The 23,324-nt window shown below is 49.1% G+C and overlaps 3 protein-coding genes across 32 annotated transcripts in view; 2 read left to right on the forward strand and 1 right to left on the reverse strand.

Annotated features, from left to right (window-relative positions):
- Positions 1 to 1,818: 1,818 nt before the first annotated feature.
- LOC100122512 lies at positions 1,819 to 5,635 on the reverse strand. Of its 2 annotated transcripts, none has more exons than XM_016983663.2 (5): positions 5,318 to 5,625; positions 4,158 to 4,746; positions 3,814 to 4,057; positions 3,468 to 3,748; positions 1,819 to 2,284 (listed from the first exon to the last, which is right to left on the reverse strand). In XM_016983663.2, exons 1-5 carry the CDS (start codon positions 5,391 to 5,393, stop codon positions 2,038 to 2,040), a joined length of 1,437 nt encoding a protein of 478 aa, XP_016839152.1. In that variant the 5' UTR covers positions 5,394 to 5,625; the 3' UTR covers positions 1,819 to 2,037. The 2 variants fall into 2 exon arrangements, with proteins under 2 accessions (XP_016839152.1, XP_001606118.1); XM_001606068.6 differs by having other exon boundaries at positions 1,832 to 2,284; positions 4,158 to 4,743; positions 5,318 to 5,635.
- Positions 5,636 to 6,615: 980 nt separating this feature from the next.
- On the forward strand, positions 6,616 to 8,223 carry LOC100117741 (macro domain-containing protein CT2219). 4 transcript variants are annotated; one of them, XM_008215343.4, is made up of 6 exons: positions 6,616 to 6,894; positions 7,002 to 7,128; positions 7,205 to 7,459; positions 7,535 to 7,651; positions 7,724 to 7,932; positions 8,000 to 8,223. In XM_008215343.4, exons 2-6 carry the CDS (start codon positions 7,107 to 7,109, stop codon positions 8,090 to 8,092), a joined length of 696 nt encoding a protein of 231 aa, XP_008213565.1. In that variant the 5' UTR covers positions 6,616 to 6,894; positions 7,002 to 7,106; the 3' UTR covers positions 8,093 to 8,223. The 4 variants fall into 4 exon arrangements, with proteins under 4 accessions (XP_008213565.1, XP_001607170.2, XP_008213564.1 ...); XM_001607120.6 differs by having other exon boundaries at positions 6,666 to 6,936; XM_008215342.4 differs by having other exon boundaries at positions 6,669 to 6,936; positions 6,984 to 7,128.
- A 355-nt stretch (positions 8,224 to 8,578) lies between these two features.
- LOC100122482 (serine/threonine-protein kinase MARK2) overlaps positions 8,579 to 23,324 on the forward strand; it is a 42,546-nt gene continuing 27,800 nt past the window's right edge. For 18 of the 26 annotated variants that reach the window (XM_031926838.2, XM_031926842.2, XM_031926847.2 and 15 more), the window contains exons 1-2: positions 16,437 to 16,596; positions 19,156 to 20,168. In XM_031926838.2, coding sequence (XP_031782698.1) covers positions 19,548 to 20,168 — 621 coding nt within the window. In that variant the 5' untranslated portion in view covers positions 16,437 to 16,596; positions 19,156 to 19,547. Of the gene's footprint in view, positions 9,130 to 9,321; positions 9,652 to 11,375; positions 11,519 to 16,436; positions 16,597 to 16,839; positions 16,911 to 19,155; positions 20,169 to 23,324 lie in introns of those variants that run through there. The other 8 variants (XM_031926845.2, XM_032598569.1, XM_031926856.2 and 5 more) reach the window with 6 other exon arrangements.

Raw genomic sequence — 23,324 nt, forward strand, 5'->3', positions numbered from 1 at the left:
CGTAAATTTTATTGAAACGTTATTTTCGCCTGAAATGTGCTTAAATTCTTTCGAAATGAAACGTGAAAATGTCTCGTTAAGATCCGATATTTCAAGAGCTTTTTTTGTTTATTAAATAATGCGGTAAGATCGATGAAACTCGATAGGAATTGAGAGCACTTAAATTCCTCATTCTTTCTTTCAAAATTATACAAAAAAGCTTAATACAATACCTAAAAAAAGAGCTTGAATCATTAGCTTTTTAGAACCCAAAACAAATCTCTCGATTCATCGGTACAAATACCTCGCGCACCGAGAAAAATCGATTAAAATTCAACAGGTGCGGTGCGAGATTTGAATTTAAAATCGCCCGCGCGTCCACCTTTATATTAATAAAGCTCGACCGCTCGATCGAAGCCTGCAACGCTCTCGCGTCCATCAATCAAGCTTCGAAAAAAAAGTCAGTCGCACAAAAGGCACAAGCGCAATAGTGCGCGTTACTATTGCACAGTCTCTCTAGAAAAACGGATGCACCGCGTGCACAATACCTCCATCTTCCGGCGGCCGCACATTATACAAACGCACTCGCGGATGAAAGATTCATGAGCGGCGCCAGCTTTCCGAACACCAGTAGCGCTGCTACCGCATATACATGTAGCTATACGTATGCATGGAGGGCTGCAGGAAAAAGCGTAATGCGATGACCTCCTGCGGTACGTATCCACTGGCGGGCCGCCAAGGCAACTTTAATTTCGATAAAAATTCCCCGTCGATCCTTCGAGTCCGGGTTGCATGCGTGTATGCACGTGCACGTGCACGTGTAGCTCTGTATACGTAATGTCGTACGTAAAAGCCAGGCTGTTAGCCCAATTACGTGCGAGAGACCCCGCTTTGGATTCTTCATGGGTGTTTGTGCAGATCGACACATGAGAGAGAGAGAGAGAGAGAGAGAGAGAGAGGGAGGGAGAGAGAGAGAGCAGAAGCGCACGCAAGCTCGCTCGCTCTAAAGTACATAATTTATATGCTAAATGAGTTACCGAAGTTCGCGGGGCTTTGCAGGCACTTTATTACAGTTTCCGTGCGGCAAAGATGCTTTCGTTATTAAATTCGCAGAGCGGCCCTCATTGATTAGTCACATTATTCATGAGCTCTCTCTCTCTCTCTCTCTCGCTCTCACTCCAAGTATTGCACAGCTTATATAGTTTCATCAATCTTGTAAACGCGATACACACAAGCTACGCTGTTCGATAACAAGGCAATGAGCGACATTCCCTCTTGTTTTTTCTTCTTTACAAGAACCACGGCGTGTTTATAAATTGGCCCGATCGTGCGCGACACACAATGGTATGCCAGCGCCGTAGCATCTGCGCGTATATCCGAGAGAGAGAGAGAGAGACAAACTCAATTATCCTGGCTGGGAGCGCGTAACAGCCGAGCAATAACAGCCTCGGCACCACCAGGGACACGGAGCGACCAGCCAAAGCACTTGCGCCCACGCGACACCGGAGATTCCCTATATGCAGGTATCCCTCTGCGTATACAAGATAGCTACAGCGTCCGTGTAAATGTGTGCGGCTGTGCGTGTGGAAATGCCAAAGTCGCTGCGCGCTCGCTTGCAGGTGCGAAGGAGGCGACGGTTTTGTTTTGATTGGCCCACGCGAGCTTGATGGGATCGGCCCGCTGAGGGATACGCGTTATACCCTCCCCCCCCGTGAACACGCTTTGCAAGCACTTGATCGTTGCGTTTTAGATGTTATACCGTATAGGCTGTGTGACATAATTGGAATGTATCCCGAGCTTGCAACCAGGCTTACATTGACACAAAGTTCGAGGCAGTTATTCTCTGTTTACAATTTTTTTTTTTTTTTCACAAATATTTATTCTCGGGACGCACGCCGACGGCCCGATTTACAAAAGTAATTTCGCGATACAATCTTCAACGACTGCATGCACACAGACGCACACGCTTGCCCCTGTCAGCGCAATAAATAAGTTACTCTGAAACTCAGAGAGAAGCAAAACGAGTCTCTCTTTGACGATGTAGGTACATATATACACTCAAGATTGGCCGCGCTCTTCTTCGCTCTCGGAGAAGGGCTCCTCGTTGTCGGGTTCAGGGGGCGGCGTCACCTCCTCCAGAACGATGTCATCCTCCAGCTCCTCAAGCGGTGGTCCCTGAAGCATCTTTGCGCGCTCCTCGATATCCGGGATTTTCTCGTGAATCAATTTCTCCACGTTTACCTTATCCAGCTCGTCTTGAATGCGTCTGCGGATAGGACCCTCCAGGGCGTCCATTATTTGATTCCTGCGGACAAACGTTACTTTACTTTGTTTTTAGAGCATTGATTAAAAAATGGAAGAAAAAAGTTTCACTCGTAAGCGGGGCTTCTCTTTGCATTTACGAAACCTTTCAAAATCAGGTTACTCTCTGAATTTTAAAAACTCGATGCTTCGCGAGCTTGGCAGGCTCGAAAACTTCCAGACAATAACTCGTTACATAATAACTTTATACGTTGATTAATTGAGGCGAGAACTTTTGCACGGATTCTAAAATTGACGGTGTACTATATTTTACAGACGAAGATCATAAATTTAAATAAAAAACAATTCAACGACAAGTGTCGCGAGACAGCTGATTAGATTTGTTGCAATAAACTTGTGAAAAATTCAAAAGACCCGCGCTCGATCACCTCCCCAATGAATTTACACGCCACTCGGAATCATCGTTAAAGAAAAAAAGAAATCGACCGCGAACGACAGTAATACGTCCCCACAGATTTTCATCGCATTTTCATCGCGTACAGCCTCGCTTTTACCGCACTGATCCCTTTTCTCGCGCGATGACGCAAAATATCGACGAAAGTTTTCCCCGGCGATCCAGCGATGCGATAATAGTTTCTGATCGAAGGCAAGAACCCGTAGTTGCAACGAGCGAAAGTAAGTTAGTTACCCCCGACGCGAGAGCGAAGAAAAGTTTGATCGTCAATCCATTAGGTCTCTCTCTTTCCTCGAGTCTGCGAATGTATAGTATATATAGCGCGCGGACACGGCGGAGAGGGATTTTTCTCTCGGCGTCTCGCGGATAGAAAATCCCTCTCGCATTAGCGGCTCGAGATAAATTTCGAGCTGCGCTTGTTAACACGTTTAGCGATACAAATACATATTTTGAACTAAACGCTTTTTCTCTCTCGCGCGCAAATTCGTTACAATTACACGCTTTATTCAATCTTTTGGGTTAATTTATTAATAGCTCGGGAAAATTATGACCCGCGTACTCTCGCGCGCCTCTTAAATAATAAACGAGAGCCTGGAATTATATCAAAATTAATGCACACTCGCCGAATGTCTGTCACATCCATAATTCTCCATCCGCCTTTCACAGCAGTACATTTCTCTCTCGCTCTCTCGCATTCGGTCACTCCATCGCCGATATAAAGCTTCGCATAATTCAAGCAGCGCGTTTCAAGCTCTCTGAAAATTGCACGGACCTGAGGAGATTCGGGAGAATATTGACCCCGGCCTCGACGAGATAGTCTATGGTGCCGGCTCCGTGAATTCGCGTCTGTATGTTGCCGAGCTCGAAGTCGAGTTCCTCCAGGGTGGCGCGTTTTCGCGTGTCGAGCGGCTGGCTGAGGTTCAGCTGGACTCGGAAGTACTCGACGGTAAAGGATACGGTTCCAGCCCTCGATAAAACTCCTCCAATCACGCTGACGTCCCAGTGAGTCCGGCCCTCGATCTCCTGCGTGCCTATGTCCATCACGGCGTACACCTGAGTAAACACGAGGGAGATTAGATAGACGAGCATATCGCCGATATAAGTTCTGTTATACTCACGATTCCGTTCTCCATGCTGAGGGTGATGTTGCCCATGCGGTAGAAGCTCGCCAGTCCGGTGAGCCAGGTGTGCGAGGACGTGACGGTGAACATACCCATGGACTGGCTGTAGTCCTTGACCTTGAACGGGTCGTAGCCCATGTCGGATACCTGCTTGCGAGCCTCGGCCACGGCCATGTCGAAGGGTGAGATCGAGTTCGGGAAGTAGTTGGGCAGCGTGGAGATGTGCTTGTTCACTTCGCCCCTGGAAAAAAAAAAAAAAAAAAAAAAAAAAAAACGAGAGCAGAGAGTCAATACGCAGGCTTCTGTATCTTATATTACGTCGGCGAACCGTCTTCGATTACCTGACGTTGGTGTTGACCTCCTGAAGAATGTAGGGCTTGACGCTGTCGAAGACGAAGGAGCCTACGGAGTTGATGACGCCCTGGAAGAGCGAGGCGAAGAATCCCAGGTTCTTGAAGTCCAGGTCGATGTTCTCGAAGGTCAGGTCCATGACGATGTCCTGCGCGTGAAGCTTGCCGTCGTTGCCAACCTCGAGCTTTGCCAGACCTTCGACCTTGACGCCGAGAAGCTTGACCGTGAAGTCACCCGCCGAACTGGAAATCCAGGAGCTCAGCGTGTACAGCCCCTTGATGTCGAGGTTCTCGATGTCCAGACCAACGGAGACCTGCATCAGAGCCAGCTCCGACCTGATGTGCTCGATGCGGAATTTGCTCAACCCGTAGACCTTGATGCTGTTGAGGTTCATGGTGAACATCGAGAAGGACTGCTTCATGTTGGGCACGTCCATGGGGTCGGGTATGGGCGCACCTGGAAGACCTATGGGGTCCGGTTGCTGGTAGTGCTTCAGGATGGCTCGGATCTGGTCGCCGAGTCGCTTCTCGCCTTGGGCGATCTGGGCCGACGTGGAAGTTGCCGCTGGAGCTTCATCTTCTCGAGTTTGAAAATTCAATTAGACATTTCAGTGCAAGAGTTGAACCAACTTACGGTTACGCGTGAATATTTAGAATTTTCCGACTCGACGGAACGACGCGTTTATCGGATTTTCGAGATTCGCGGAATGTTTAAGGGAAGATCGTCTGGAAGCGGTTTTACTTGCGGGTATCGAGTTAGATGAATTTTCTTCAATAATCGCGTTCAGCTAAATTTAGTCCACTCGCTGAAAATTGCAAAATACTGCCAAGAGATATACTATATATGTATACACACTCGTTATTTTCTCAGCGTGTGGATTAAGTTACTCATTCAGCAGAAAACTTATATCCGAGATTATCTATACCGACACAAACGTCGAGCGAGCAGAGCAAGCAGCTTTCTGACGCATCCGCGCGTTCAAAAATACTAGTTCTCCGATAAAGCCGCTTCTTCTTCTTCTTCTTCTTCCCGTCGAATTCAACGTAAACGTTCGGAAATCCAATCAGCTGTTCGATTCCCGAACAAACAAAACACAGAGACAGAGAGAGAGAGAGAAAGAGAGAGAAAGAATAAAGCAAAAGAGACTCACCGCTTCGCGCAGACTGGCACGACAGTATCAGCAGCAGCAACGTGCTCGCGAAAACCACGAGCGCTTCCCTGGCCATGTCCCTCTCGCAGAAACGGAAAACGACGGCTTGGCTCGAGTGAAAATTACCGAACGAGCGTTGTGCGATTGTAAGGTTGAGAAAAAAAAAAGTGTAACCGAGTAAAAAAGTCGTGAGAACGTCGGCTGCAGCGATCGCATGCCTTCAAAGACTGCCCGTCGACGAGTGAATCTCTGGCCTTATGGAGTACGTGTATCGCGGAGAGTAGGGTCACTGGGAGCGAGGGTCAATCGCTTATCTGCGCCTCGACGCGTCCCTCTCTTTCTCTTGCGCGATGTGTTTCTCTCTGTGTGTGTGTGTGTATCTCAAAGCGAAGCCGCCGCCGCCGCCGCTGCTCGGAAACACGTGTTTGCGTTCGTTGAGGGAAAGCCGATTTTCGGCTGACGCTGCGAGATTAGTATTTTAGTGTGGACGGATAGTAACGCCGAAATTGTGAATAATAGTTCGGTTTGGAAATTTCGAACTGTTTTATCGTCGGGCATTACGTTGATGCATTTTAATCATGGAAAATCCATTTAGATTTGCGGCTTGCTGTATTAATTATTTGCCATTTATAGCAGTTGGCGTGAAAATCGAGGTGTAACACAGTTGAGCGAGTTTTAGAATGCACTATATTATATTTGGATTCGGGTGGAACGAGTTCGATTTGCAACTTTTCCATTAATCATTTATACTCCGTTGGCCTGAATATCGCGAATAAGACACTTTTTTAGTGGAAAACCGGACGAGTATTTCGATATTTTGAGTGATTTCGGTTTTGAATTTACGGAGAGACGCTTTTACCAAAATACAGTATTGTAGACGAAATTGTTGATTTTGTGGATCTGCGATGTTTAAACTGTGCTGTGATAGCGATGCTCGCATTGAACGATCTGACATCTGAGAGAGCAGTCGACGCGAATAAAATATTGAATCACCATCGATCAATTGATGGTTAAAGAGCTTTTTTAGGGAAAGCTCAGTTAAACATGTACTTACGATCGTTTTCTTTTTAAATTCAAATTACCGTGTGCCAGTAAAAGCTAAGCGTGAATGTCCTGACGTACCTGCGAACAGTAATATGATCGTTGGATTACTTAAAAAAATTATTGACAACAATTGATACGTATTGACGTAATTTTTAAAAACTAACAAAGTTGTCATTAATCGCGATTAATCAGCTCACGAAATTTAAGATTCGAATGCTTTATCCAATGAGTCAAACGGATTAATTTCAGTTTTATATCAAAAGATGTCGCCACTTATCTCAATATCGACGTTCTCCGATATCATACGCAAAATACACCGATAATAAACGTTGGGTCATCATCGTTTACTCGCCGACGGCCGTCAAAGTATACACTTGAAAATTTACTGGAGAAACGATTGCACTATCGATCAGACCACCGGCTACTAAAAATCAAAACACACAGTCTTTGTTCGAAACTGTCTGGCTGCAATTACATAATAAACGCCGAATACAAACCTTGTTTAACGCGGAAGCCGGCTTTTGATAGATGAGGTTACTTGAATTTACTATCTTGGTGAAATGTTCTGCTTGAAAGTAAGAATAATCACCAGTCCATCGTTCGCGAGTCGAGTTTGATCTAGTCTCAACTTTTTTTCCAGACACTGGTATCCATTCTGGGATCTTCAAGGATACTGAGCTCCGAAACTGGTTACTGCTCTCTACGTACAAGCTCCAATTATTTGGCCACAGCAACATCGGGAAAAATGTCGTTCGAAGCTGAAAAACGTAAGTTAAGCGTTTGATTGTCGTATGAGTAATGATTGGGAGAGAGGTAGGTGCTGATATCACTGTTGTTTTACAGAGAAATATCTGTCGATGCCTGCTGCTGAGAAGCGAAAGCTTTTGAAAACACAGCCAACCAGCGTTGATCAAATATTGACATGGCCGGAATATTGGCAGAAGTATAAATCAAATATTGGAGTTCTGGCAGACAAGCCCCAGGAGACTAACACAGAATTGGCTAATAAAGTGTCCATTTGGGAGGGTGACATAACTAAGCTGGAAATCGATGCCATTGTCAATGCTGCAAACTCCAGCCTTCTGGGTGGTGGAGGAGGTAAGATGATTTTCCATCCAATACAAGTAGAACTATTGCATCGAAGCAATCACATCAATACTATTTACTTCACAGTTGATGGTGCCATCCACAGAGGAGCAGGAGGACACTTGAAGGAAGAATGCGCGACGCTGAATGGCTGTCGAGTTGGAGAGGCCAAAATAACTGGAGCTTACATGCTACCTGCAAAATGTGTGTAAATTAATGTCAAGTCTGAGTAGCACACTCTGCAAACTCAGGTTTTAATCTATCGCCACATTCCAGATGTGATTCACACTGTGGGACCTCAGGGAGAGAAGCCAGAAAAGCTGCAGGAATGTTATCAAAACAGTCTGACAGTCGCAAAGGAGAACGGCGTACGCACAATTGCTTTCCCCTGCATATCCACAGGCATTTACGGCTACCCCCAGCGACCTGCTGCAAAAGTGGCTCTTTCCACAGTGAAAAAATTCTTGCAAGCCAACCCAGATAGCGTAAGTACCCTCCAGAACTCAACCCTGTTTCTACAGAGATGAACTACATCAACCCTTTTCTTTACAGATCGACCGCGTGATATTCTGCCTATTCCTGAAAACCGACAAGGATATCTACGAGGAGCTCCTGCAGCAGTACTTTGCCTTCGAGGGTCAGTGAAGAACCTCAGCTTTCAAAATTCACGAATAACGAGACTGCTAAGCTTGTAAAGTAAGACGTAAAAGTCTCACGCAAGATTTGCCCACTTTGTAAAAGTGTATTTATTTATGTAATAAACGGTTAATTCAAAACTGCCGTGCACCTCGCGGCCTCCCCCAAAATCGCGCTACGGCCCTGCGCGCAGCGGTGCAACAGGCACCTCGGCCTTTAAATTCGCCGAGTCCTTTCTCCCCGAAATCCTCGCCTATTCAATCGCCGACAACGAGAAAGGATAAAACCTTTCATCGAGAACAGTGTACATCCCCTCACGGATTCGACGTAGAAAGTATCCTACCGTAAACTACAATCGCGGAGGGTTTAGACGAGATCGATGCTGCCGAGAAAGTCAAGGCACCGTCGCAATCGCACTCTACGCTCCTGTTCTCAACCGACTCGACGAGGCTATACGTCACGCACCAACACCAGCTCATCCTCTGCGCGTATATATACGCTTAAAAATCGCAAGCTGCTGGCCAAAAGCAGCGGGGCGACTCGAGCGCCGTAGTTTCGCGTCCTCGACGCTACTTGGCCACTGCTGTACAGACGTGCACCAGACAGAGAAAGAGTGAGAGACTGCACAGCAGAGCAGCAGCGACGATAAGTCCGGAGTGTGTCTGTGTCTTCTCAGCCGCTGTGGCTGGGCCGAGTGCATCGCGCGAGGGACTCTCTTTCTCCATACGCAGTGCTGTACGTGTGGGAGAATACACGCGAGAAGTTTGGTTGCTACGAGTATAGTAGTAGAAGAGTGGAAGAAGAAGACGATATATTCTTGCGTAGAGAGAGAGAGAGAGAGAGAGAAAGATAGATAGAAGCGATATCATAATCGCCATGTTGAAAAGCTTGGGGAGCGTGTGTACTGGTTCTTCGCTGGCGCCGCCGAGTGCTGCCGCCGATGTCTGTATGTGGTAATACAGGAGGGGGCAGAGCCAGCCATCAACGGGCCAGGCAGTCGTCGTCGGTAGTCCGAGCGGCCGGAGATTCCCTCCTCTGACAAATGGGTAAATATCGATAATCTCTCTCGCTTTCGCAGAGCAGCTCTCTCTCTCTCTCTCTCTCTCATCCGCCTCTATCCTGCAGCTCTGCTCGCGTTATTTTCCCTCGGCGAATCCGCAAACCCAACAGAGCGCTCTCCGAATAACGCCCGGCTGGAAAGTAGAGCGCGCTCGCGAGTGTCTGTACTCTCTGTGTGGCTGCGTCCGTCGTCCCTCTCTCTCTCTCTCTCTTGCGCGCGCGCTCCGTCTCCGCGTAGCATCGACCAAGAGGACGACGTGAGACGTCGTGTGTTGTCGCGCGCGCGAGAGAGGAACGAACCGTATAGTTGCCAAGTAGCGCCGCAGTATATACATACACACAGAGACGCAGACTCGGCGTCCCAGCCGCAGAGAGCAGCGACAGCGACAGCAGCAGCAGGAGGAAGAAATATAAGTGCGCGACCAGGATGGCGCAGAGAGAGTAGAGTCCTTGGGCGCGCTCACGCGCAGTCGCGAGTGTATGTGTGTGCGCGAGTGTTGGTTGCAGTAGTGAGTATAGTATAAGTCCCTCCTCTCTCTCTCTCTCTCTCTCTGTGCCAAGAGAGAGAGAGAGAGAGAGAAAACGGACGAGTCGATCGTCGTGCCGTAGCCGCCCCTTCTAGGTTAGCCGCACGTGCCCGAGAGAGGGAGAGAGAGAGAAGACGTTGTCCCCCTAGGTCTCTCTCTCTCCGCGGCTATTTTCTTCTCTCCCCCGAGCGCGCGTCTGGACGTGGTGTAATATTATTCAGAGCTGCCTCCTGCAGAGAACAGAGAGAGAGAGAGAGAGAGAGAGAGAGTGTGTGCAGCCGGCGCGATCCTTCCCGCGTCGCTCGCGCGCACACGTCTATTTCGGTCCCCTGCCCCCCGTTTTTTCTCCCTATCTCTCTCTTCGCCGCCCGCGATTCCTAACCTCCAAACTCCTCTCGGCGCGTACACATCGCGCACAGGTATACACACACCGTGTGCTCCTCTCGACTGTCTATCTCTCTCTCTCTCTCGCTCTCTCGGAGTCCCGTTTTAATTGTTTACTTTTTGTCGCGGAGCGTAGCGTCTGTGACCCCCTTCATCGGGTTTATTGACTCCTTTAACGCCTACTCTCTCTCTCTCTTTCTCGCGGATTTACACGAACAAGATGCGTCTCTCTCTCTCTCTCTCTCACCTGCAGAGCGCTCGCCGCGATGCTATATTTGGCTTCGTTCAATCGCGGAAACTGCAGAGCGCGTCGACTAATATCATCGCGGCAATGACATAAGAGAGTGTGTATACTCGTATAATACAGCGCGCGACAATTTATAAATGCGCGGAATTCGGTGCACAGCGCTTTATATAGCTATATACGTGCTTCTGCCGCCGCCGCGAGCGGTAAATTTAACTTATTCCAAGTGGCACGCCGCTCTTTACGCGCTGCATCTTTGCGCGGTGTTTTTCCGCTTGTAACAGCGTGCGTCGACCTTCGCGTACCTGTTTCTCTTTTTTCTTGCACTTCAAGCCCTTTACATCAATTTTTCGGGGTCGTCGCGCGAATTTACTCCGCTCGGTGTATGCAGCGCCGCGAAACCGGCTCATTTCTATTCTTCCGTGAAATCGTCGCGCTCGCTTACTCCTTCGGAGAGACGACTAGCGGCGCAAAGTGAGGTCAGCGCGATGCGAATCGATCGTCGTCGGCTTACACACACGATGAGCAAAAAAGCGCGCTCGCTTAGCTACAAACTGGAGCGCAAGCATCGGCCCATTGTGCGCCACCTTTTTAGCCTTTGTGTGTGTGTGTGTACGTGCGTGTCTGTGCTTTTTTACGGGCCGGCAATAATCGCTGATGTCGGGAGTGATTTTTTAGTATACCTTAGTTTGGGATTATTCGGAGATATTTTTTTTTAAAGCTCGCGCGGTGGTTTCGTTTTCGGAGGAAAACGATCGCGAGCGCGCGAATTTTTAGGTGAACGAGCAGTTGAGGTCAGTGAATGACCTCAGTGAGAGAGAGAGAGACCGTCACGCGATATTTACACCGGTGTATTACTTTCAAGGAAGAGAGGTGCATTGGAAAAATTCGTCGTTAATGTATAATCGACGGGCGAGTCGCTCCGAGCTTTTTATGGTAATAATGAGGAAGCGAGAGAGAGAGAGAGAGAGAGGGTAGAGACTGGTCGATTACGCGCCCGTAAAATTATAAATATGACCTTTTCGAATTGTATTCTGATATCGATGAGCAGTGACTAATTGAAATGTCCACTTTTCAGGCGTAGGGGGAGCGGGCGCATCGTCGAACGGCCAGAGGGTTTGAGGCAGTGAACCTGGCTGGCCTACAATGTCCGCTAGTATGCGGAGCACCCTGCAAACTGTTCCAGAATCCGTGCCTGCCGACCATGTCACCAACTCAAAGGTGAGTCACTTGCTCATCTCTCTTACAATCAGCTGATCATCATCGTCCCTCATTTTTCAGTTTATACGACAAACAAGCACAAAAAAGAGCTTTCGTCCGTACGTGTATTATTATAATGTCAGAGCCTGTCGACGCTGCTGCTGCTGCTGCTGCTGAAAGTTCTCCTGCGGATCGATATAGGAGGGAGAGAGGGAGAGAAAGGGATGTGGCGCGAAATCGGATTTAACTTGTGACGGTGTGTTTCGAAGCCGATGGAGCGTTTTGCATTGTAGATTATGGACTGTTAATGGGATTGCGCGGCTTCGTCGCTCAATGGCTTGGAACTTTGAAAGAAAATGACAAATGAAATTCTGAAGCAAAAGTCGAACGCAGGTGTGTCCAACAGTCTGCCAAGAAACGCCCTTTCTCTACGATCCTCTCGCTCTAGTCGATTCGAAAACCAAGAGAGAGGGAGTTTAACAGCAGCAGCAGCAGCAGCAGCGACTACAGCTTACAGCGAATCCATCCAGCCACCTGTTATGAGAGCGTATGTGTTACGGGGCGCGGAAGAGGGCTGCCCTTCCTTCCGAGAAGTCCCAAAAGCGAAGGAAGGAAAGAAACACCCAACTTCCGTGCTCCCGTCTTCTACATGCGCTTCCCCCCATATATTACCATATGCATACGCGTACTATATTTATACATCAGCTTTGTGACGTTTTACTCTTCATATACTTGCGTTTTATGTACAAGAGAGACCGTAGTCTAGCTATATATAACTTTCTGTCCACCCAGAGAGTGTGTTGCCATTAACAGTGTGTGATGCCTATATACACGACAACGACGCTTTTATCCATCCATTATGTATACAGACGACTTGAGGCCGTCGTTGCTCTTTTTCACGCCAAACAGACTCATCGGGTTACCCGCATACGCGTCTGATTATTTTTGCATTCGGTTCCGACGAATCGAACGCGATCCTCCCACTCGTGGAATTCCGCGTGAGTTGACTGGCTTTTTTTCATTGTGAAGTGAAAATCACAGTGCATAATTAATAAGCGCAGCTCGACACCCTCAAAAGACAAATGCACTCAGTCCTCACCCTCATCGATAATATATCGACTCTCCTTTACTATTTCACGAACACACACACCAAGAGCGACACTCTTCGCAGCCTTCACCGATCGATCTCGCACAATAAGCATACACTCGAAAAATCTCGAAGAAAAGAGAGTCTAGGACACGAGAGAGCAGCAGCAGCGGTCGTTGAAACGCCGAGAGCACAGACCAATCCAAGACAATTAAGCTCATACCACGTACGTGTGACCGTGTGTGTGTGTGTGTGTGTCCTGCTGCAGCAACGAAACAGCTGTTGGATCACACGAACACATGCACACACACTCCTATGTATATAACAAAGGCGAATCGCGGGGGCCACGCGACAATCGCGTGCTTCTTCGTAATTGTTCGTTGAGCTCAATTATCGTCACTATATATACGTGTATGCTACTCCCGGGGCTGCGATGCTCGTAAAACTGGAGCCCCTCTTCTGCGCCCCTGATTTTATACATCGTTAAAAAATCGTTCTCTTTTTCGCGAAGGATACGACGTTCGCTCAACTATACACCTCATCATCATCGTGTATAATGAGCGTCTTGCGTAAGTTCGTATAATGGAATTAATTCATAATGCGAAAATCTCAAAGGAAGCCCTATAACGGTATATTTACGCTTTGCCAACGAGAGCTTTTATTACATGCACGCGAATGATAATGCAACCGGACGATCGCGCGTCGGGGGTTTTTTCCTCTTCCGTATAAAACGGCGAAAGAGAGAATGAGAGGAGAGAAAAAACAAAGGCGCCGCTCTCTCTCTCTCTCTCTCTCTCTCTCTCGAAGCCGTAAAATCGCGAGCTTCCGCGAAGAGACGTTAACCCATCCATTACGTACATCTCTTACTCCCAGAGGTGTGTATACGTGTATGTGTGTATACACATCTCGACAGCAGTAGTTCATTCTCTCTCTCTCTCTCTCTCTCCTCGAGCTATTGATTTCTTTTATTGGAGAAACAAGGGCTGCTAGACAGCTCGCGAATCAACAGGCCTCGCACGATCGCGCATCCTTTCTATCTCTCTCTCTCAGCCCTCTTCGATCTATTTGTCGCGCCGAGTTGGCGCCGAAATTTTCCAATCGCTTAGTACTACTCTCTCCGTATGTAGGATGCGAACTAACGAATGCGGGTGGAAACTAGTTCAGTCGTGAAATTCTCGCAAAGTTTCCGCACGTCATCGATTGGATCGAGAGTATAATGTAGTTACGATCGGCCAACTTCGAGAGATATCTCCTATATGGCTCTGTGTTTTAATAACAATACACAGAGCGAAAGTAATAGAGAGACGGCTGCGACGATCGATCGATGGACTCTCCGGGTACACGCGTACCCGTACTCGGCACACACGTACCTGCGCACCAGAGAATGAGAGAGAGAGAGGAGAAACTCGTCTCTCGCAGGAGCTTGAACGATTGCCCGCCAGATGGCTCTGCCGGTCTCTCGAGCTCTATTCTTTGTGTCTTCCATTATCAGAGAGAGAGGGACAGAGAGGCGGAGCTGTGCTGTACGTAGTGTCGCACCGGCGATGCTGCATCGAAGTATGTGTCTCTATGTGGGAGAGAGAAAAAAGCTCGTCCATTCATCCCTTTGTTTTCGTCCACTACGAGAGATGATATACCCAGAGACACTGGCGCTGTGGTTTTTCTGAATGAAAACCTCTATAGAGAGAGAGAGAGAGAGAGAGAGAGAGAGAGAGAGAGAGAGAGAGACTCCTCGTGATCCGAGCACCAATCTATCGCATATAATTGGTCGTAATCGTTCTGTTGTACATAAACGTTCGAGGAAAGGCGTTATTTAATAACTGCATGCACAGCTCGGTGCAAACACTCGTATTGGGAACGATTTTCCATTGAAATTCGGTCCATCGGAGGAGCACAGCTGTCCACAAGAGAGAGAGAGAGAGAAAGATAAACTTGGCAACATCGCTCGCCGTAGCTTGCACCTTCGCTCGCTCTCCGCGTGTAGTATCACCTTGTGTCTGTCTGTCTCTCTCTCTCTCTCTCTCTACACACATACACACAGGCACGTACATATCCCTGCAGCTCTCGGGCGAATTCCTCGGCGTTTTATTAAATCGCCAGCGGCTACGCTACTTCCGGCCTTTTTCTTCTCTCCTCCTCTCATACATTGTACACAGCGCATTACACACGTATACCCGAAGAGAGAGAGAGAGAGAGAGAGAGAGAGAGAGATGCGCTCTGAGCATCAGCTCGTGACACTGAAAGCTAAGTGGGCTAGTTTTTCTCTCTCTCTCTCTCTCAACCAGAGAGGGAAGCGAGTGTATTTTCGGCGGAGGAAAACGCGCTCGTTTCCTACACTTACTCTCCGTACTTATACTCACCTCCTTTTGCGAAAATAAAAACGCGGCGTATATAGCATAAGTGTATTCAGGCGTGGCGTCGGCGTGATATCGAAGCCTCCTCACGTATACAAAGGCTTCGCGGCGCGCGCGAACTAATAATCGCGCGCGCCGAAAAAACACACACACACACACATCATCGCGCCAGCCTTTATCGCGTGCGCGCGATAAGCATCGGAATCTCCGGGTATGTAGAGAGAGAGAGAGAGAGAGAGAGAGAGAGAGAGAGAGAGAGAGAGAGAGAGGTATACGTTTAAGCGCTCGACTGATGAATTATTGTACGCGACGTGTTTTCGGCGTGTAATCAAGGCTGCGAATTCCCCGAGCAGCAGCAGCACGTGCTGGCGGTGCTGTTTGCGCGCTGTTTCACCGGAAAATACCGGCAATTGTATCGCGCATGATGTGAACTTAAGTGAGAGTCGCTTAATACATATACGTATGAAGTCAGTGTACGATAGATGGACCGTGAGAAGATTAATGAGATCGAAGGTCGCGCCGTTTGAAAAATTGTTCGAATAAATTTGCATACAGCGACGCTTCCGCGCTATATAAACGTATACGGGGCTGACATTGATCCGACGCTTTATATATTGCGTGTAAATATTTTGAAGTTTCGACACAGCCTGCAGCGATATCGATAAAATGTGGAAGATTTAAAAAAAAAAAAGGAGCGAACGAAAACGTCGAGGCAGAAGATAACGCGAGAGAGGATGTCGTAAGCTCGCCGCTGAGAAACATCATCAGCTGACTATAGTTTCCCCGGCGGCTATGAAATAATTAACCACACGCGCTAGCGTCATAACTCTCACGTCGATGACGGAATCGGCGCTTTTCAAGTTTAAAAGTACGTACACTCATTTTTTCAACTTTCCTGCGCTTTTGTTCCCGATCCATCGTACACACACACAAAGAATTTCGAATTCCGAGTAAAACCGATGAATCCCCCCCAGCTCGCACGCGGAAGCATAGCACACCTGCGCGAAAATTCCCTCGAGTGTCAAGGATGTGCAGCGGAACTCGAGAGAGATCGATACCTCCCTCCCCCCCCCCCCCTACATACATGCACGGAAAATCGACCTTAATTCGCTCTACACCACATCGGCTCTAATCCGGCCCGCGCAACAATAATACCCGCGCGCAAGAAAGTGCCGTGTCCACTTCTATAAATACAATCTCTCTCCAGAGCGCGCCTATATACGCGCGCATGCGCGCGAGAACTTGCAGAAAAGTCGCCGATGCGTTTCGCAAGCTCCGCTCGCGCTGTCCCCATGGGGCATCTGTACCGCGAAAGATAGCGAGACACAGTGATATATGTATGCATGTGTATAAGTGTGTATATAACACACGAGCCCGCTCGCGCGTTCGAGTATAATGCGCGACTAGAGAAGGGGCGCACACACGCAAGTAGGAGGCAAGAGAGCTGCCGCCGCCGCCACTGCTGCTGTCTATAGACACGGCCGAGAGCGCTCAGTTAGCACGAGGCCCGCGATCGGGCAGCACACGCGCGCGTCTCTCTTTTTCTTCGCTCGTTGCGTATTCCATATAGTATATCACGTACAGCTATAACGCATCGATCGGAAATCGAACGCGTGCGCGTGTTCCATATATACCGGCTGTGATATCTTCGTCGAGAGGTACGCTGGACGCTCTGGAATTCCCGGCACACATTGATCATCGAATCTGTCCATCTCACTCTCTCTCTCTCTCTCTCTCTCTCTCTCTCTCTCTCTCGCTCTCGGTTGTGGGTTACGCGAAGACACGATGTGTATCAGGAAGGGAAGATGGCGCTAACTCGTTTAGCGCTAACGACGTTATAAGGAGTCCCTATCCGCGTTATGCTTGCCTATGCCGCAAGCTCCTGCCGCGCCGGTCAGTGTGTCTCCGCAAGCTCTCGTATACGCGCCAGAGTGTGATGTCTATATAGCATACCTGTGCGCAGCAGTGCATCGTGTGTATTGTTCTATTATTCACCGGACAGACGCTATTCTCTGCGTGCGCTGCGAGTTCGAATTACTTTCGCTCGCAAATATAGACCCTCAGTGTGTGTGTGTGTGTGTGTGTTAGAGTCGACGATCGATAAGATCTAGAAAAGCCAAGCGAGGGGGGACGGCACAGCTCTCCTCGCATTCTTCTAACGCATATAGCCGATGCAGTGTCCGATACGTTATACATACACGCGCTCTGACTTTCGCCGCGAGCGCCTCTCCGTGTGTGTGTGTGTGTGTGTGTGTGTGTGCTGTAGCCTTCGCTTTGGCCTCGAAGTCGAATACACACTATCGGTGAATGAATATTAGGCGCGTACGTTTCCGCGCTGGGAAGACGCGATAAAACATACATATGTACTCGGTTTGTTTACGCGTTATAAATACGTCACGTGCTCTCTCTCTCTCGCGCCCCCTTACCGAGTAGCCGAATCTAGAGAGAGCTTCGAGTTTCGAAATTTTCGAGGGTGTATATCTATAGAGACACACAGCTGCGGCTGCATCGCATACCAGGCGCCTTTATCATCGCGCTTATACCTGCAGCGCCGATCCTGCGTGGGCTGTACACTACACTGTGTATTAAGAGGCTCGGAGACACGCACCAACGGCTCCCGTCAAGGAGATCCACTCGCGCGACGACGACACGCCCCTATACTCCTCCGTATGTGTGTACACACGCGTATATCTCTATATAATACGCGGATCGAGAAACGACGAGTCTGCAATAACCTAAATCTTTCTTTCTTCTCCTCTTGTCTATACTCGCATCGATGAATATTTTTTATCGCGCATCGACGTTATTAACGCTCATCGAACACGCGCGGATAAACGCGATGCAGGTCTTTGTCGCAGACGAGGTGTGAAAGTCGCAGCGCTCTGTGCAGTGCATACACGCGCGGGTCGAGTGTGTAACCATTGACGAAGGCCGAGAGGAAAATAAAGGAATTACCGTTCACGCGAGGGTTGCCGCGAAAGCCTCCAAGTCTCCGAAGGATACTTTGCATATTATGCGCTTTTTTACGAGCTGTAGTTTCGCTCTTTTTTTCCACTTTTTTTTTCTCATAGATCTACCGGGAAATTAGGATGATTTCGTTGTTGAGAACGAGGAAAATCACGATGTATAATTCGCGTGTGTGTGTGTGTGTATATATATATATATAAGCCGCGAGTGTCGGTCTCTTATCTACCCGGCGAGTGACGCAACCCGATTGTCGACAAACATATATACGTGTATATGAAGAAGCTAAGCTGATGCCACTAATACGGAGCCGTAGATACTTTGTCCCGACGCAGAAGCTGCGAGATACATCGGTCGTGCGTTAATTATATTCGTATAGTAGGAGTATAGCTCGGAAAATTGAATTTTTAAAGAGCCCATCGATCATCGGACGCGCAAGTTCACTATTTTGGCTTCGGTAAATTGATTACGGACCCGAGGCACCGGCGTACGTCATTCGCGAGGCCGCTTGTACCGTAATAATATCGACCGCGGAAAAGTACATATGCACACGCGAAGATGCTCCGCATGACGTCAGCGCTGGAAAAGCTCGCTCGCTCGAGCTTTTTGTTCGCGCGGGGGGACTCGCTAGTTGTATACCCGCGGAAACGAGAATTATACGCTTGATCATATGGATGGATTGATCAACGACGACTCGCCTGTTATTATCAAACAATACCTCGCGCGATTTGTTTATTCTCACACATACAAAGCGTGCGCATTCGAGATTAGAAATCCATTAGTCGAGCTCGCGAGCTCGTCGGTTATGTAAGCGCATGTGCGACCGATGGAGTGAAAGGTGTTTCGCGCACGCAACGCCGCGGATCATTACTCGCGAGCGAATTCGCGATACAGACAATATGTTCGCGAGAGCGTACTCTGATAACGCTTCTCGGGGGCAAAACAAAACAATAATCCGAAGCGATTGATCGCTTGTTTTGCCCGCCGGAGAATATAACAAATTCGCGGATCGAGAGAGCCTCGTGCCAGATCTTATTTTCCCGATGCGCTTTATCGTGTAACGCGCTGAAGAGCGAAAGAACGAGAAAGCTCGAACGTAATCGACGCCATCCTCCTTTCTCGCAGTGTCTTTAAACCGTAACAGCCGCACACGTACACGAGCAAGAGAGAGAGAGAGAGAGAGAGGGACAGAGAGAGAGAGAGAGAGAGAGAGAGAGAGAGATTAGCAACAGCTGCTCTTCGACCTTTCGCAGACACGTACACTACTCTGGCATCGACAGTAGCAACGAGGTCGCGACGAGCGGTAGTGGTGCATCATCATCATCAGTGCGTCGCCGACATTCCCCGGGCAGTTTGCAGCTCCATGAACCAAAGCGCGCGTCCGTCAGCTCCTCGGAACAGCGGGCCCAGGAGTCGTCGCGAGCTCAGGCCCGACAGCTAGTACTAGCACTGGGCCTACTCGACCCTCCCGCGTGCCCGAGCCTGTCCCCGTCACCACCTGCACAGACTCGTCCTCCATCGGCACCATCAGCATCAGCATCGAGGTGGGCCCGGGCCCAGCACAGCCGGCACCACGGATTTCCTCAGGCGATCGTTCCGGCGCTCCGGCAGGATCGGGCCCCACGGCCAGCGACGTGCCGCCACGATGTACGTTGTCGAGCCGCCACCGATGCTGCAGCCGAGTCAGCAGCAGAAGCAGCTGTTGGTCCAGCCTTCGAGTCCCTCTGAGCACGGACGCCGACGGCGGCTGACCCATCAGAATCACTCGGCCAATAACAAGTCCGGAGCGCCCGACTCGCCGGGGCCTGAGCGCAGTGGTGGGGGGACCCACATTGCCGCCACGGTGAAGAACACCGTGCGCAGACTGCTCAGAAGGACCAAGAGCCACAGAGACGCGCCGAGCAGCGCCACCGCAACGCCGAGTCCTCCCGTCAGCCAAAGGGCGCCACCGGCGGTGTCAGCCGCTGCCGCTACGGTGCTGGTTAACGAGGCCGTAGTGCCTACCAGTGAAAAGGACGAGGTCGTCCTGAGGCACCTGGAGCGACAAGTGCCTCAACCTCAGCAACCCACTCATCATCAACTACAGCAGCAACAGCAACAACATCACCACCATCACCATCAGCAGCAGCAACAGCGTCAATCTCAACCTCAACAGCAGCACGGCACGGTGTCGCTGAGCTCGAGGGGCTCAGAACGAATCGAGGTACCCGCGGTGAGGATAAGGAACAAGACGCCGCGACATCCACGGATGATGCGTCTGCGACAGGTAAGCAGGGGTTAACGACCCCGAACGCGAATACCGAATCGTCGAACATACCTCTTCTCCCCCACCCCGACGGTACCCCCCCCCCCCCACCCCGTGCACGTCGTCGTGTATTCAATCTGGCAAGCGACGAAGCCAGACGGAGCCGAGAGAAAAGCTCTCGTGCGAGGAGTATATAGAGTATATATTTAACTCGTCCGCTGCCCATTGAGCCAATCATTCCAATAAAAGTTTACTCCGCGCGGCTGTTACACGCTACTTGACCAAAGTCGCGTCCGCGTGACACCCATTACCATTACGGTCATCAGCGGTAAACCCGCGTATACCGTCGTCTCTCTCATATGCGACGCACACGGTGTCAACGTCCTGCAGTGCTCTCCGATGCTCGGAGCCGTTTTATTTTCGGCCGATACGCCGAATTACGAATGTTACTATACTCGGTGTGCAACGACTATTGAACGTCGCTCGTTGACGCAACGACAGCAGCTCGTCGCGACAAAAAAAAACACACACTCGTCATTAGCGCCGTCTGAAGACATGCTAATGCAATCCACACAGAGAGATACGAGCATACGGCCATTAGAGACACAGTCTTTTCTCGCTCGCCGATCACGTCAACGACTGATCTCATTCACCGCCGCGGCGACTGCGGAGAACAATAGACTCTCTTGTGCAGTGGAGTAAGAGAGGACTACACCTCTCGCGAGAGAGAGAGAGAGAGAGAGAGAGAGGAAAAAGGCTCTATGACACGGGCACCTTTCGGCTTTGTGTCACACACGTGCACTTCAGCCGCGGTTAAATTCACTCGAATCCCAGAGTGTCTTTACTTCCGCTATTATTACTTATCATCGTCATCGTCGCGCAAGCGACTTCGATACAGCTTTATTTAGCTCATTCCGATAACGGTTTATTGCCGCTACTCAACACCGTCTCCCGTGCACGAATTACGCATCGCGTCCGAATTTTTGCTTCTCGGTACACACACACACACACACACACACGTATACTCATAGCCGCAATTGCCGCTTTGCTCGTTCCGAGAACGAGCATCGCTTGCTTACTTACAAAGTGCACGACTCTCCGCTAGCGCACATAACCGCTCTCTCGTCGCGCGCTCAGAGTCGACCTTGCGGCAAAGACGCGCGAGCGCGAGTATATTATAATGTCGTCGTTGTGTGTCGAGTGTATTCGCTTACAAACACACTGGCTTTTTTTGCCTGATTCACGCGATTAAATCATCGCCGCGCCGCGAAGACGTAAACACTATAGACACTGACACGATGATGGCTAGCTCGCGCTCGATTTGCATCGAAATTCTAGCGACGCCCTCTATCCCACGCCTATAAAAAAACGCTCTTAAGTTTCTTCGAATGCAGTTTCTTTGTCCTCCCGTGTCTATTATTATATTGGCGAGGGATAGTTTACACGCCGTGAGAAAACTTTCTCGGGGATACTGCACACAAAGTATGAGACGACGCGACGACGATGACGAAAGAAATCGCAAATATACATGGAGCCCGACGCGACGACGAGTTTCTCAATTATTCACTATCTATGAGTGTTGAGGTCGCGCACAATGCAGAGCCGTCGCCGCCGCACGAGCGTGTACGTTTCCATTACAGCTCAAGCGCCGATAAGCAAAGACGTCGTCGTCGCGCTTTTCGAGACGTTGCGCATCCTTGTTTAGAAGGAGATTTTTTTTCTTCGTTTCCGTCCATATACTCGCTTTTTTTTCGCCTTTTTTCAATAACAGATGAGACCTTACGCCGTCGCAACGATGAATCACGTGGTGTAATTTATTCGCGCGAAAGAACTTTTTATTATACGTCTGTAGAAGGAATTTCCTCGCGGAGAGGCGTCGCGTAGTTGTTTACGTTTGAGACGGGATTCGATTCGATCTCGAAGCGTTTACATTTCATAATCGCTGCTCTCTCGCGCGCTTCAGGCCCGTAAAAAACCAAACAGTTCAATTTTCTTCAATTCGCGCCTCAAGGCCTCCGCAGCGTAGTTCTTTGTATTTACCCACGCGCTTGCCGAAGGAAAAAACGAAAGAAAACTTTAATTCGAATCGTCGTAAGTTTATACTCGTATAAGCATCTCGTAGCGTTAGCAGAGCTATTTCGACGAGAGAGAGAGAGAGAGCATTTATTCTAAATGATTTATTTCCGCGTTAGCCGGAGATCCGGTGTACGGGCTCTCTTTTATTGATGCAGCAGCAGCCGACGGCTCTGATGCTAATGAATTCAAACGCGCGCGCGTGCGCTTGTGTGTATACACGTCGGTAAATAAATAAAATTCCGAGAGTGGAATTTTTCCTCGCGATAACCGAAACTATCTCTCCTCACTTTTTTAAAATTCGATGCTCGCGCTCGCATAAAAAGTCAGTGGCGCGAAGAAAGATTCTAATAATACCGTCGACTTTTTATCGGCGCGAAAAAAAACAACACAGATGTTCTAGATGAGAAAATCGTCTCTATGCGCGCGCGATAAGAGGAGGAAGTTAAAGCTCTGATGTCTGTGTACGCTCTTCGCGACATTTTTCTATGGAACTCGATAAGCCTCTTTCCAGTCCATCGAAGTCGCTCTCGCGTTGTGTGACTTTATAAACAAGAGGCGCACGTGTATACGCGTATACTTGTTTGCGACACTGTGCAATCGAGAGGCTCGTATCCGTAACGAAGCGAGAAAATCGCTCCGGAATGCGATCCGCGATGTTACAACTGGAGAGACGCAGCTCTCGGAAAAAACAGAGCGGCCGCTTTTTGCGCTGAATGAAAAAGCATCGGTGTATCCGAGCGCGGATAGGATAACAGAAAATTGCCGAGTGATTCAGCCGCTGTTGCTGCAGTCTTTGGAACTCCATAGACACATCACACGTGAGTGTGTAATATGGAGGATTGATTTGCCTTAACGAGGCTGGAAATAACGCGTAACGTTTTTCCCGGTAAAAATAGCGCTGTGTAGAGTATTCCGAAAGCGTGTATCGCTTTCGAAAAATCCCTGCATACGCACATCAGCCGGTGTGTACGCGCGTCCATTCCCGGCTATTTTTGTTTCCCTTGAAAGCGATAGATGTTGGAAATGCGGAAGAACGATGTATAGGTAATTTCGCCGATAAGAGCCCGGTACATCTCTCTCGCGTTCGAATATAACCGCGAA

This window comes from Nasonia vitripennis, chromosome 3 (genome assembly GCF_009193385.2).
Source record: "Nasonia vitripennis strain AsymCx chromosome 3, Nvit_psr_1.1, whole genome shotgun sequence".
Taxonomy (NCBI): Eukaryota; Metazoa; Arthropoda; class Insecta; order Hymenoptera; family Pteromalidae; genus Nasonia; species Nasonia vitripennis.

What these genes read in the sequence shown, in the direction of transcription:
- LOC100122512 (XM_016983663.2), bottom strand. Translation starts at nt 5,393, where the DNA reads ATGGCCAGGGAAGCGCTCGTGGTTTTCGCGAGCACGTTGCTGCTGCTG. An exon ending in GTGCCAGTCTGCGCGAAGCG is followed by an intron (nt 4,747 to 5,317) that starts GTGAGTCTCTTT and finishes TTCAAACTCGAG; the next exon opens with AAGATGAAGCTCCAGCGGCA. An exon ending in ATTCTCCCGAATCTCCTCAG is followed by an intron (nt 2,285 to 3,467) that starts GTCCGTGCAATT and finishes GTTTGTCCGCAG; the next exon opens with GAATCAAATAATGGACGCCC.
- LOC100117741 (XM_008215342.4), top strand. An exon ending in TTACATGCTACCTGCAAAAT is followed by an intron (nt 7,652 to 7,723) that starts GTGTGTAAATTA and finishes GCCACATTCCAG; the next exon opens with ATGTGATTCACACTGTGGGA. An exon ending in TGCAAGCCAACCCAGATAGC is followed by an intron (nt 7,933 to 7,999) that starts GTAAGTACCCTC and finishes TTTTCTTTACAG; the next exon opens with ATCGACCGCGTGATATTCTG.